Below are 14193 nucleotides of genomic sequence, written 5' to 3'. Positions count from 1 at the left end.
TTTTAAAGAGCCAGGGCACTGGGGCTAGGAGAGTGGGTGTGGGTTGGGGGGCACTCAGGGGGCTGGGGGAGTGGGCAGGGAATGGGGCCTGGTGGGGGTCCCCTCATGGTCTGTTCCCTACTTACTGTCATGGAGTTTGGCTCCAGCTCCCTGCGGGAGTGAGCGGGGATTGCCCAAATCTCCGAATCTCTCTGAAGCTCTCTGAATCTTTTCCTAATTGATTCAGAGAGCATCAAATTGATTCGGACCTATTTTTTGGTCTCCTGATTCAATTCAGGTTTTGGAGATTTGGCCGCCGAATTGGGGCCGAATCTCCTCCGAATCGAATTGGCACCCGAAGCTTCACATACCCCTAACTCTTAGTACTGAAGGTTGCTGCACCAGTTTGGATACAATGGAGGTACTGCAAAAGAATCTGGGCCCATATTAAGATTATTGGGCATTTTACATCTATGTGATTAGAAGGTGACCATGTATATTGCAGCATTCTTTGAAGCAAAAATCTCAGCAAACTTCCTCCTCTTGATAATTTCATCATGGTGGATGCCACCATTACGAGGGAATTTTAGGGGGGAAAAAAATTAAGACTATATTCAGTGATGTCTCCTGCCTTTTCAGAACGTCTCTTTCAAGGACACTCAGACCTCTGAAAACTGCGAAGTGGAATTAGGATACACACCAGCTCAGCTTTAACTGTATCCTGTTTACACAGTGACCTGTTAAGACTGTTGCACATGCTCTTACTCTGCTTTTGAGCCCCATTTCTTAGATGATGTGAACTGAGTATAAATCTTTACCATTGCTGAGATAGCAATGTATAGGTGCTGTGTACTGAACAGTTTTATGCTTGAGTGTGTAGCTGACTCCTCATCTCTCACTGGCCAGGGTTTTGGAGCCCGCTCACCTTTACCCATGGATTCTCTCTGTGTACTTTCACTTACCTTTCAACAAACCCACAGACCCACTTAGCTTTTTTCAGAACCATCAGATCTTGGCTGGAATGAGTAGTGTATCTCTTGGGTAGACATGCTGCTTTTTCCTTTGATCACATATATAGAGAAGGGGGAGCACAGCATTGGCATAGATACTCCTGTTAGGAGCCTTTCAGACCTCCACATAGCATAATCACAGCTTTTCCAGACTGCTCCATGTCTAAGTCCCTCCACCATCCAGCGCAGCTATGCCTGATGCAGTGAATGCAGCTGGATCCCACGTGGCTAATTCCTGGTGGCTATTGCCCATTCCTAGGGGGCAGAATTAAGGTTGCATTACCACATGTCTTTATTCTTGGTTTGCATAGGTTTGAGCAGCAGTGAAATTAATACTATGATAGAAGGGCAGTACAGGGCAATCTTAACTCTGTTAACAAGGGTTTTGTCTGTGAATGTTTGTAGAAGGTGAAAGAAATTAATTGATAGCTGGAAGACTGATTTGTACACAAAACAGGTAACAGTACAGCCCAAGGTAATGCTGTATTCCCCAAACAATTGTGCAGTGTTCTGCTACCCACTTCTGTGGGAATAGCCTCTGACAGCAAGTTCATTCTCTGTGAACACATGGTCTTGAGACTTTCTTCAGGAACTGGGCTGGGGCCAATCAATTAATTTAATGTAGGTTAGTGAATGGTAATAGCCAGCAGTCATGGCTTGTGACCTGACTTAGAGTTGAACAATGAATGTAGAAGTGAAAACCTCCATGGTGAACTTTTGAATGTAGAAAAGGAGAAATTACGCAGGGGTGTGTGGGAATTTAGCTTTCTAACTCCTGTTTGTACCAGTGACAGTCACCTGCTTAAATATCTGTGTGTTACTTAAAAAAAACCCAACCCAAACCCTCATATTTTTAATAGTTCACCAGCTAACATGCCAGGTTCCCTGTGATGTTACTATGCTGTGTCAGCGTAGTCATCCTGACTATGGATAATGAGGAGTCAAGTGGGAAATGGCCTGAGGGGTATGACAGAATCACTGTTCTTTAAGTAGGATGCTAAATGTATTTTATTGTTCTGTATTGCTGAAAAACATGCCATCCGCTGCTTTAGCTTCATGTCTCTTCCCAGCAACTTGTCTAGGAATGGATATAGACATCTTTTGGCTTCTAGTTGGATAGGCTCTATATATCTTTCACATGCTAGAGATGTGTATTCATGCCTGAATTTTTTCCCTTTTTTTATTTCTGTAGGTTTGTTTTGAAGGAACAAAGCTTTTAAAAAGGAAAAAAAAAAAAGAAAAAAAGGATTTGCCAGATAAGAAGATGGGAGCAAACAGCAGCAGCCTTAGTGAGCTGCCAGAAAATGAGTACTTAAAAAAATTGTCAGGAGCTGAAGCAATCTCTGAGAATGACCCCTTCTGGAATCAGCTGCTTTCATTTAGTTTTACTACCCCAACAAACAGGTAAGAGAATACCACATTTCAGGCCTTTAATAGGTAGGCAGCATGTTAGTAAGAGAGACAAAAGTGTTTACATTGCATAAGTTACGTTTCCTCTTTGTGTGTGTGCAAATGCCCAACTGTATATGGATTGTAGTGTTTCTTATTCTGGGTTCCTTTTCCACCATATTCTATCATCAGTGTGGATTCTTTCTTCCTGTAACAGCTGTAATTCCCATTTATTGTCCCCACAGCCTGGGAAGATCAGCAATAGGTGATCATCAGAAATAGGTGCTGTAGGGGCCAAACGCTGTTCTTGCTTCTTGCATTAGATAACTCAAGGAATACAGAGTGAAGCGTCTTATCCTTGTGGTGCTGAGCACCTTGAACTTCCACTGGATCTAATGGGAGCTCCGGGTGTTCAGCACTTCATGCTGTGGGCATCCATACTAGGACTTCTCCTGGTTCATGTCCTCTTCTAGACCCTGGTTGTCATGGATGGTTTTTCACTTTGTGTACCCTGCCATGCTGAAGCTGTAAAATTTCTTCTGGAGAACTGGGAGCAGGGTAGAAAGGCTGTATTTGAGGCTTAAGGTAGTAGAAACCCTCTTGAGATAATATGACTCATGTCTTCATATTGGTAGTAATTTTAACATCTCTGATTTCCCGCATCATTAACAGCCATATGGAAGGAGAGAACCCAGCCCGTTTTCTGGTTAAGCCCAGAAAAACAAGAGGCATGCTGTTTCTTCTTCCATCCTTTGTCTAGTGAAGATGCTTTTTCATTGCAATAAGTGATGCTCATAAACAAAATGGATATTTCTGAAGGGTCATAGCTTATCTCTACAAATCTCAAATGTCCAGTTTTGAGCTGACTGACTATTTTGACCATGTCATAATTCAGAAACTTGAGTGGCTTCCTTAGGAAGACAGTGTTGCATCTTCAATGCAGATTTATCCACTGGAACACAGTTTTTAGATTTTTTTTTCAGTCCTTTCCTGTAAGGGGAGTGATTAAGTGTAGTAGAACACCACTGCGCTCTCACAGATGTTGACCTGAATTTTAAAGATGAGGCATGCAGTTTTGATTGGCTTTCTCTGCCCTGTGTTATACTGCATACCTTAGCCCTTCCCCTGCCTCTCTACCTCACCAACACTCCACAGCTGCCCTGGCCTGTCCCTTGTTTCCCTTTTCTTTCCATGTAGATGCCTTTCCCTGCTTCCTCCAGAATGAAGTAATGTGTCTTTTGCTACTATTGTGTTGCACACTTTGCTTGTGTCTAACACCTCTGTCATATCTGTTGTACCCCTTATCATTGCAACTCTTCAGGACATAGTCTTTGTACTCCAGTATTGCTTGAATACTTCACAGGGTTAGGTTCCTTATCCCTCTGTGAAGATGAGGTTTTGCAATTTATGCCCATGATTGAACAGCTGTGTAGGACTGCTGAGGTGCCAGCTGCTTACTGCAGCTTTTATTTGCAAGGGTGTCACTTGTCCAGTCAGCTATGTGGGACTCCAGCTGATGGAGAAGTGTCGCTCTTAGAAGTAAAAGCTGCATGAGTCATCCTTCATCCAAAAACTGCTTCAAATTAAGTAGGTTGTGAGCCACCCAGATATGCATAACCTGGGTTCTACTGCACTTTGATTCCCCACCCACACACACCTCCTTAAATACTGCTGTAATGAACCTACTTGATCGTAATGTAGTCTAGACTCTCTTTGAAGGTGGTTTTGTTTCATGTCTCTAAAGTGGGAAGAGGGCTTAGAAATCAGCCTATAGAATACTGGTTTTGAGAGAATTGCCTGTTCCTGTGGCTTCAGTTAACTGCATTTTAATATTCTTTTGCACCTGTAACTGACTAAATTCATTAACCTGCCAATGTTAATGCCCAGGTACAGACATTACTTTTTTTTTTTTTTTTACCAATGTTAAGTGATCAGGAACTGGTCTATACCCATAATAGAAGACAAGTTCAGCACACATGGTCTGGCTTAAAAATTGTGGAACCCAGTCTAAGATTTGACCCCTTCTCCCCCCCCCCCCCCACCTCCTCCTGGGTGAATGTGTGTTCTGTTCACGACCAATCTAAACTCTGCTACTTGTAGAAAACTGCATACCTTATATTGATTCCGCCTTGGGCTTTTTCAGTATCTGTACTTAGCCAAAAGGCAGATAAGGTTCATTGGGTAAATCCGGTATCTTTTATTAGACCAACTCAGATAGTTGGAAAAAATTTTCTTAGCAAGAAATTTCTTAGCAAGAAATTTCTTAGCACAATCAGAGGCCAGCACAAATGCAAGAAAGCCAGTCAGTTAAAATGTAAATTGAGGTCAGTTTTTAACTGTCTGGCTTTCTTGCATATGTACTGGCCTCTGGCTGCTTTACCACTCCATCCAGGAAGAGCACAGACCATCTGTAGACGCTTCCTCAGCCTGATGAAGGGTGTTTGTACCAGAAAGCTTGCTAAGAATTGTTACAGCTGTTTGAGTTGGTTTAATAAAAGATATTGGATTTACCCAAAGAACCTTGTCTGCCTATGTCTTTAGACCAACACGGCTACAACCTTCACCCCTGTACCTACCCAATATCATTCTCATGTAATAACCAAGGTTGTAATTCAACCTGAATCTTTAAGGCTAGCTCTAAAACAATGTGGCATTTTAATTTACTTATGCTGATAGCTTTTCCGTCATGTGTCTTGGGACTATGTTTGTCTCTTGTCAAAGGTAGTAATGTCTCTGACAAAGATATCCAGCCACTCATTAAAGTTTTGTGAAAGGTACATCAAAGCTGTTCTGTTGGTTATATTCTTTTGCAGTCAAGGATGTGATCCATGTATACATATATAATATCTCTTGTACATAATGGTTAAAAACATGTATTGAATAGAATTCTGCTCTTTTCCTTTTCTGTTACATTTCAGGTACTTTTTAATTGAATTGTAGCCAAAATATATAACATTTAAATAAAGTAAGAGGGTCACATGGAGTTGTGCAGTTTACTAATACCTGGAGATCTTAAATTTTGAGTATAAATCACAGATTTAATAAGGACAGAACTAAGATGATAAAATTACTGATATGATACAGTATAGATTTGAAGTTGCTGCTTTTATTAGTCCTCAGAATGCTAAACATAGTCCCTTTTTAAATGGTCATTTGATGTAAATTAGATTTCTCAGGGATTGGGAACAAGCCGGGTATATGATACCACTCTGGAGTTCATAGTAAGTTTTCTTATATCTGGTAAGTGGATTGACACCCCCCCCCCCCCGGGTGTAGGGGAAAGTTTTGAGCAGCTGGGAAATAAATCATCCTTAAAGTTTCTGGTATATTGGAGGCTGGTCTGGAAGGCCAAAATGGGACAAGTAAATAGAATTAGCATCTTGGAGGCACATCATGGTGCTTTTATTCGAGGGAGACAAAGGAAGTTTTTGTTTCTAGTATGGGAGGGTTGGGTTTAGGGGGATGTTCAGGAGCAAGGAAGAAGATGATTGAAGGTAGGTTTATGATGTGATTTAAGGTTTATGAAGTGACTTACTTTTAAGGGATAATACATTTGGACACCTGGTGAGAAGGAAGGAGGAAGTGCTTGGCACTTTCTAGATGTGGTTGATTGAGGAAAGCATACTTGTTTGTATTAAAGACTGTGAATAAAGTGCTTCAATTTAAATTTTCTCTCTTTAGAATATTGTTTAATATAACTCTGATTTAATAGGGAAACGTTCAGATTTTTTTTCCTGAAGTGTCTGTCTCCAGGCCTGAGTCAGCAAGAATTACCTGAGGCTTTTGTTTTTTTTTTTTTGCCAGTCCCAGACAGGGAATGAAAACTTCTCCAAAGTAACCTGAAAAATTCAGTTGACTGAACACCAGATGGTGCTCTTGTATGGCAGCTAGAAGAGAAATATTAGTAGAGGTGTAATACTCTTGTCTGTAATTTAATAAGCAGAAGAATACACACATTTTTGTCTACTGAAGAAAGTTCAGTTCAACAGTGTCAAATATTGCTCCTTGCCTCCCATCCTCAGCCAGTCTTTGAAATGAATGACATCGCTTATGGGGGAACAACAGAGTTTAACAACCGTTGATTGCCTTATGAGAGTGAACATTAACTGTGCCTTATGATGAGTATTAATGTGGCTTATACAGGGTATGAGTGGGGAAAGTGGTTGACACTTGTCAAGCATAGGAAGTTTTTTTTGTTTGGTTTATTTTAAAATTATACATTATCCTTTTAATCCAGTGGTCTCCAAAGTGGGGTGCACAAGACAATCCATTGGGGTGCAGGAAGAAAATATTTTTTTTAGTGAGAGCAAAAAGGTTTTTTGTACCGTTACATAATTTATAAATAAATAAATATACATATACTGGGGTGCATGCTCAAAAATTTTTTACTGATAGAAGTGCGCGCTCAAAATAGTTTGGAGACCACTGCTTTAATCTGTTGTAATATTGGAGTCTTTCTCAGCAAGTGATTGCTCCCAAGTTTTTGTGGAAGCCATATTGATGCTAAATTATTTGCTAAGTCTTGTTGTGGTGGTTATGTGTGATTAATTTATCAGAGGTGATGCCTGACCACATTGGTCAGGCTCATTCAAAGTTGAGGTAGATGCCTGAAAAGTAATCTGGCAGTACTGACTCTTTTTCCTGGTGTTAGTCCCAAAGCCATCCTTCCTCTGTTTCCTTTCTTGGTCTCGCTGTATTTCTTTGTGTGTGTTTCATTGTTTGCCACATAACCTTTCTTCCTTTTCCCTGAATGGCCCAATCTTCATCTCGCCCATTTTTCTTTCTCTTAATCCTTCTTTGCCCCATTTTAACCCCTCTTTTCTTCACATTTTGGTGGCTTCTTGGAGGTAAGTACTGTACTGTTCTGGCCCCTTCATTTCTGTCTGCTATGGAACACATGAGTCAACAGAAAAAAGATTAAAAAGGGGAGAGTGAGTGGGAAGAAATCTTGGCTGCTTGCTAAAATCCTTGACTAATTTCTCTGTAGCCATCCAGGTAAAGAAGCTGAAGAGGACACCATTCTCACTGCCTGTGGCTTTTGCTAGCATGAACATCAGGCTCTCTCTGTGTGTGCCGGCAAAGATGAGATGCATGATCCACACAATTGCTTCTCCTGTCATGCGACATGTGCATAGCAGAAGGCATGATTGTGCGTCAGATCCCATCATGCCATCCATATTGTAGGCTCCTCCTTCCAAGAAGTAAGCTTGCATGGCTGAGAGGTCCTCAGTTGAGGAGCTCCTAGTGAAGAGCTGGCTTTACATTGCTTACGTTCTCCCAGGCTTGGAGTGTGTGAAATCCCTAGCCCTGGGGGATTGTGGCATCAATGATCCTCTGGGCCGGAGGCTTTCGTGGACCCCTGAGCCCTGGGGATCATGGCTGCCTCAATCTCCAGAGTTCTCTGGGATTTCATACTGAGCATGGTGAATTCCTGCACCTGGGTGCCCTGTCAGCTGAGTGAGACAGGGTAGACCTGGCTACACATGCACATTAAAGCTTGGTAGCAACCAGCTATAATGTTAGTATACATTTTTGAAGTCTAACTTTATAGCTGGTTGGAGCTTTTTATGGCATGATAGCTACTTTGTAGCTGGTGTTAAGGTAGTTGCTCACTTAAGTAATTGTGCAATAGCTGTAGCATGTAGAGAGCTTGATAACAGCTGGGGCATTCTGATGGAGTGACACCTGGCAGCTGTGGCCACTTGGCATCTTAATACAGTTTCGGGGAAAATGACTAATAGGGAATGATGCATGTGAACATGGTTGTATAGGGGGAGCTAGTTGTGATTTCCATGTTAGGTTGCCTGCCACTTTCCATTAATAATGATCTAGGACCTTGTCTTCGAAAAGTATAAAAACTTCACTGCTTTTAGGTTGACACTGATATTTGACAGGGGGAATTCCCTCCAGTTACAGAAGTGCCATTTCTTTGTTCTGTGCAATTCCCATAGTCTTGGCCCTCTACATACAAATTTTGAAAAGCTTTAGCTGCGTAATCCTATTTTTTTTAAGAGTCTTCCTGGCTCCTTCACCGTGTAGGATAGATGCCCAGAGTGGCTGAATCAGGGTTTCACAAACAACAACGAATCTGGTGCTTCCTAACTTGTAGGTTAACAACAAAACCCACCCCTGTTACCTTTCTGTGTGCCACCTAGCCATTCCTGATTTTTAGGCCAAGAGCCAGTGTGGTTTGTGCGCCTCGCTTTCAAGCAGATAAGTACATTCACCAGGCCCTGATCTCGCTTGCTGATGGAAATTTGGCTTTTCTAAGTTCTGTTGTAAATTACAATGCTTTCATGACGGAAACTTAAAACAGTTAACTAACGCAGAACTTGCTGAAAATCATGTGCTTAATATTTACTGTTCCATTTTGTTCCTTCCCTAGAGTTTTACAAATGGCTGGTTGAAGAATAGTGTGCATGATTCTTTAATGGAAAGACATAAAAACGAACAACTTGTATGTTGTTTTAGTATGGTACATTTTTTAATTGGTACAATAAATTATATGCAGCTCTTTATTCTTTGGCATTTTTCCTATGAATAGTCCATTAAAGGCAGCATTCCCACAGTGTGAATTTACTGAATGGGCTGATTCTTTTCCATTTTGTGAATGATGGCAAGGGAAAAATTCTTCTTAGGTAAGGGGAAAAGCTGTCAGGAAAGCTGCGTTTTTATTTTCTCCAGAAGGGCTGGTTGTCTACTAGAGCTCGGGTCTTATTTGCTCCTTTATAAAGGCTTCACAACTCTTGTGCATTTGCACACATGTATAATTACAGTTGGTGTTGGTGGCAGTCTGACTGCTTTAAGCCACAGTAAAATATTAAAAGAATAACCACTATTCTAGATTTTTAAATTGTATATAATTCAAACTCAAAGAAAGTGTGAACTTTAAAGAAAATGTGTCCTGTCAAAGCCTCTAGACACTGTTGGAGAGTAACTTTCATTGGATGCATATACATGTTCATTAATGCACTGTAGATACTACTCAGGCTAGAAGCTGGTGGGGGTGGGGGGCTGCTAGAGCAGCCCTCTCTTCCCTTTTACAGTACTGAGCTTAGGGGACCATGGTCAGGCCCCTTCAGGGTGCTCTGATTAGGGTGGGGTTCCTCCCCTACTGTTGATAACACAGCATTAAGTTACATAGGGAGTTGTTAGCAATTATCAGCCCATCAAACAAAACAACATTCTCTCTCATTAGTTCAAGCTCCTCTTAAACAACTTGTATCAAGGAAGGAACAGAGGAACATTACCAGCTGACCTGTTGATTAGCTCCAAAAAGCCCTAAGCCAGCACTGTCCTGTCTGCCTTTGTCTCACATCCCACAGCACAGACCATAGCCAGCATGTGGTCTGCTAGCTAATGCTGAGGTGTCTGTGTTAGGCAGAAGGGATGGGGGAGATCCCTGCTCGAGCAGGGACTGGTGGTGGGGAGGTGGGGGGGTAGCAGGAGGAAGCAGGCAAATGCTGCTGTACCTGCTGTCTCTGTTGAAGCTGCAGCCAGGGAGCAAAGGGGAGGGGCCAGTCCTGCTGGACTGGAGCAGAGCCCTTCCCAGGGCTGCAAAGCATCTGGGATGCTGGGGGACTCTGATTTACCTTAAACCAGGAAGGGATCTGGGTCAGACATTGTATAAACCAGTTTGACCCAAATCAGTTAAGTCTGATACTACATTCAACCAGGTTTATCTTAAGCCAGTTTCAGCCATTTTCAAAATGGTTTATGTGCACTGAACATCTGTTCTGTTACAGGTTTAAACCAGTTTCTGATCACTTAAACCAGTTCATGTGTAATGTCTATCCCTAGCCAGAGGGCTATTTGTGAGAAACACCACTGATTTTAATGGAGGTTTTTCTGGATTTATGCTATGAGTATCTGATAGCAGAATCTGGCTTTCTGGCAGTATTAAATTAGAGGGGCCTGACTATACCCGAAATAAAAACCTACTAGGACTGAAAATTATCACTTTTCAGCAGTAAGTTACCTGCTCTGGGGAATTATTACTTGCAGGAAGCTAGTTCACTGATGGAAGAAATTTCTCTGCTATAAACAGTGATTACAGAAGTGGAAATATTCATCAAGTGCTAACAAAATAAAGGTAGAAGTGAGAGATCGGGTGCTAAGTGAGAGATCGGGTGCTAAGTGAGAGAAAAGAAATTTCAATACTTCAGAACATAACTGTGAACAATCTAATGGTATACTGCACATGAATAATGTTTGATGTAATGCAAGATTCCATATGGATAATAAAACCCTGCTTCCTAAGGGGAATGGCTTAGCAACCTTTCTCTGCCTCTGTGGTCCTCTTGTGTGTATGATGTAAATCGTTAGCAGTTATTTGTGATAACATTTTTCAAGGTACAATGTCCTCTATCTGTAGGCTGTTGATTTCTTAAGGAACATTAATGAGATGGTACATTTTGAAAAATGGCACATTTATGTCAGAAAGTAAACTGTGTTTTTAAACTAACCCTATGATTAAATCAAATAACATGCCCTCTAGTGACTTTGTCTCTGTAACACACCTTCTCATATTTGCTCTTGGAGATTATAGTCCTGTTTAGAAAATCTCAATTATCTGAAACCTTGATTTCTGCCTCCTGTGCCTCCCCTCCACCCCCCGACTATAGCAATAAAATAATTGAGACTTTATTTTATGTTAAGCCATTGATTCATACAATGTAGGTACACTGTAACTTTTTTTTTTGTATCTAGTGTATGCGCTGAAGTCTTTATACTTATCATCTTTATACCAACCAATTTACAAAACAAGCCAGGCCAGACAAAACTATCCATTGTGAACTTGGCTGTATTGCCCAATGTGTATATTTTAGAGGGTGATAACAGAAAATCTTTACACCTTGAGGGAAAAACCCAAGAATATAAAATATTATGTATGTTCAGTGTGGTCAAGTGAACAGTGCAGTATTGAACTTAACTTCAGCATTTTCTTAGTGTTTAAATGTTACCATGGCAACCTTAGTGCCTTAATTTAATTGTTAGTGTGTAACTCCAATTGAAAGTACCAGTGAAGGTTGCCTAATAATGTGAGAAGGTTTTTTTTGAAAATTTTAATTGTCAATCCATTTCAGAATTCAGTTAGGGTCTTAAGCTGTATTGGAAAATGGAACCTAAGAAACTTAAGTTTGCACGTTCCTTGAACTATGTCTACAGGTGCAAGGTAGTCCTGTGCTGAGATGTCATGCCTGCTCTGTGGACAAGCTCCTGAACTAGATGTCATGTAGTCTGTTAAAAGCACGTTGGCATGTGCACTAGCAGAGCTATGCACTTTCCAGTGCAGGAGCTAGGGCACCTGGTGCAGTTTCACTGAGTCTCACAGTGGTGCTGGGTTGTGGTATTAAGACATACCGTATTTTTCGGACCATAAGACGCACTTTTTTCCCCCCAAAAGTGGGGGGAAACGAGGGTGCGTCTTATGGTCCGAAGGTGTGTGTCCCGGGGAGACGGGGCAGAGCTTGCCCGCGGAGGCGGCGGAGCCCGAGCGGGACATCCGCCGCTTGTTTACACCGGAAGCCGGCGCCCGTGCCGGTGGCCGGGAGCCGGCAATAAAAGTGGCCGGCCACCGGCACACATAGTCTCTCCTGCCATAAAAACTGGGTGCGTCTTATGGTCAGGTGCGTCTTATGGTCTGAAAAATACAGTACTCTCAGGGATTTGCCATTACAGGCTGAGTTTGCCATACAAACTTTGCTGCTTGCTTTATGCAGTATGGTAGCCTTTATTTGCAAAGGGAAGAGTGTTAAGATTGCACAAACCAGCATTACTTAGGTACTTCCTCGCTTTGGGGACTTAAACTTGGAACATAGTTGCCACCAGAACACCTGTGCTATTCCTCTGAGAAAGGAGTTATTATCTGTGTTCACAAGTTCTGCCATTGACCTGTGATTTCTTAGTAATTTTAATCTTCTTGTGCTTCAGTACTTTGCCTCTAAAACAGTGAGTAGAATGGAATTCTTATTCATTTCCATAAGGGTCTAGTGATGACAGGTGCATGATATCTTCAAGAGGCAGCAATCAGTGAATCTGGTGCATCTCTGCAGCTTTTGTTTTCCTGGGCTCTTCTACCTTCAGTTCATAACTAAATTATCTGTCCATCAGCTTCACTGGGCCAGCCATGTCATCTGGATGTCAAGTTTTTATTCTCTCAGCTCAGTTAAGGCATGTACTCAAGAGGAGGGCAAAGAAAGCACTTCAAGGATGGCCTCAAGGCCAACCTGAAAAAATGTAACATCAGTATCAACTCGTGGGAGGCTATTGCCCAGGACTGCCCCAAATGGAAGAAGAGTCTGCTGCCAGGATCTCATTACTTTGAAATGACAAACAATGACAACAGGAGATGGAAAAGCGGGAGCAGCAGAAACAGCATGCTGTGGACCAAATCAAGAATCCAGAGCCACCCACCCTTCGCAAAAACACATGCCCATGTTAAAGCAGTGTCTGTTGATCCAAGATCAGCCTCATCATCCTTATTTGGGCTCACAGATAAAGCAATTGTGGAAGACAATCCTCCTCAACTGCAAGGGATTGCCAATGATCTGTTCAGTAGTTGCAAACTGGCCTACTTTTGCTCTGAATGCTACTTAAGTACGACCCTTATTAAATAAAAGTATTGTGTATGCACAGTATATTTTTCCTTAAGTATTTATCACATGATCAAACTAAAATCACTGGGAGGTCCAAAGGCATTTTGAGCCTGAGAACTCTGTCTTGGTGAGTAATAGGTTCTCAACCTTGTTTTGGAAGCTGCTAAAAATAAATGGTTGGAAGATTTATTTTTCTCTTGTCTGCTACCTAGCTGTAGGTAGAGTACCATGTTGATCAATTTTAAAATTGTGCACAGAAATGCATATAAAAGTTGTCGCCAGTTTATTTCTGCCACATTGGCAGAAACTGTAGCTCTGTGGCTATAAGCCACTTGAATACTTCCAGCCCTGTACCCTGGTATACACATGCACCTCTCCTCCCCGCCATCTGAGAATGGCCTACTGCAGTAAATGGGGGCCAGACTTTTTGGCAGGTATGCCACAAATTAACCCGACAAGGTTCTTTGTGTAAGTCTTTTATTAGACCAACTAAAGTTGGAACCATTCTTCTTGCAAGCTTTCTGGTACAAATATCCTGCTTCTCTTGCCTGAAGAAGAGTATTTGTACCCAAAAGCTTGCGAAGAAGAATTTTTCCAACTGTAATTGGTCTAATAAAATATATCAGATTTACCCAAAGAACCTTGTCTGCCTATGTCCTTAGACTAACACAGCTACAACCAACACCCTTGAAACATGGAAGAGAAATTAGCTCTGTACTCCCTATGAGGGCTACTCCAATTCTCTTCCCACGCTCAGTCTGCTGCTGTGATGCCTGCCCCCTGTCCAGTCTGCTGCTGTGTCGCACACAGAGGTTGCCTCTGCCACTTGTGTTTATGCATGCCACATGTTGGCCCCCAGTGGCCTACTGGGTAGATTGTTGGTGCCTGCTTTCTGAAGTTATAGACAGTGGCACTTTGACACTTTGAAATAGTTGTAGTTCATTGCTCCCTGGCAGGAATTCATAATTCTTCCTTTAAACCGGGCTGTTGAGTGGTGCAAGAGTATTAGTACAACTTGTATTTTAAAACAACAGTTAATAGTGCTCCCCCATCATTCCTAAAAGCTCACTAAACTGTGGTACCATAACTAGGGATGGGCAATTGGGGCACGAGCCCTGGGTGCCATTTTTGAGGGGGTACAAGAATAGCGGCTGGTACCATTGTCCCAGCCCCTATTGCCACCCATGCTCTGTCACTCGTCCAGAAAGCAAAATCAG

General features: G+C 41.9%; 1 protein-coding gene across 3 annotated transcripts in view; it reads left to right on the top strand.

The window, feature by feature from the left end:
• DYM (dymeclin) overlaps nt 1–14193 on the top strand; it is a 370073-nt gene that overhangs the window by 25883 nt on the left and 329997 nt on the right. For all 3 annotated transcript variants that reach the window (XM_090037771.1, XM_090037772.1, XM_090037773.1), the window contains one exon: nt 2182–2393. In XM_090037771.1, coding sequence (XP_089893897.1) covers nt 2254–2393 — 140 coding nt within the window. In that variant the 5' untranslated portion in view covers nt 2182–2253. The remainder of the gene's footprint in view (nt 1–2181; nt 2394–14193) is intronic.

The sequence above is a fragment of the Crocodylus siamensis genome, chromosome 3 (genome assembly GCF_052110815.1).
Source record: "Crocodylus siamensis isolate JL-2025a chromosome 3, ASM5211081v1, whole genome shotgun sequence".
Lineage (NCBI taxonomy): Eukaryota > Metazoa > Chordata > Crocodylia > Crocodylidae > Crocodylus > Crocodylus siamensis.
Note: the sequence above shows the minus strand (reverse complement) of the source record. Positions and strands in the feature narration are given on the sequence as shown.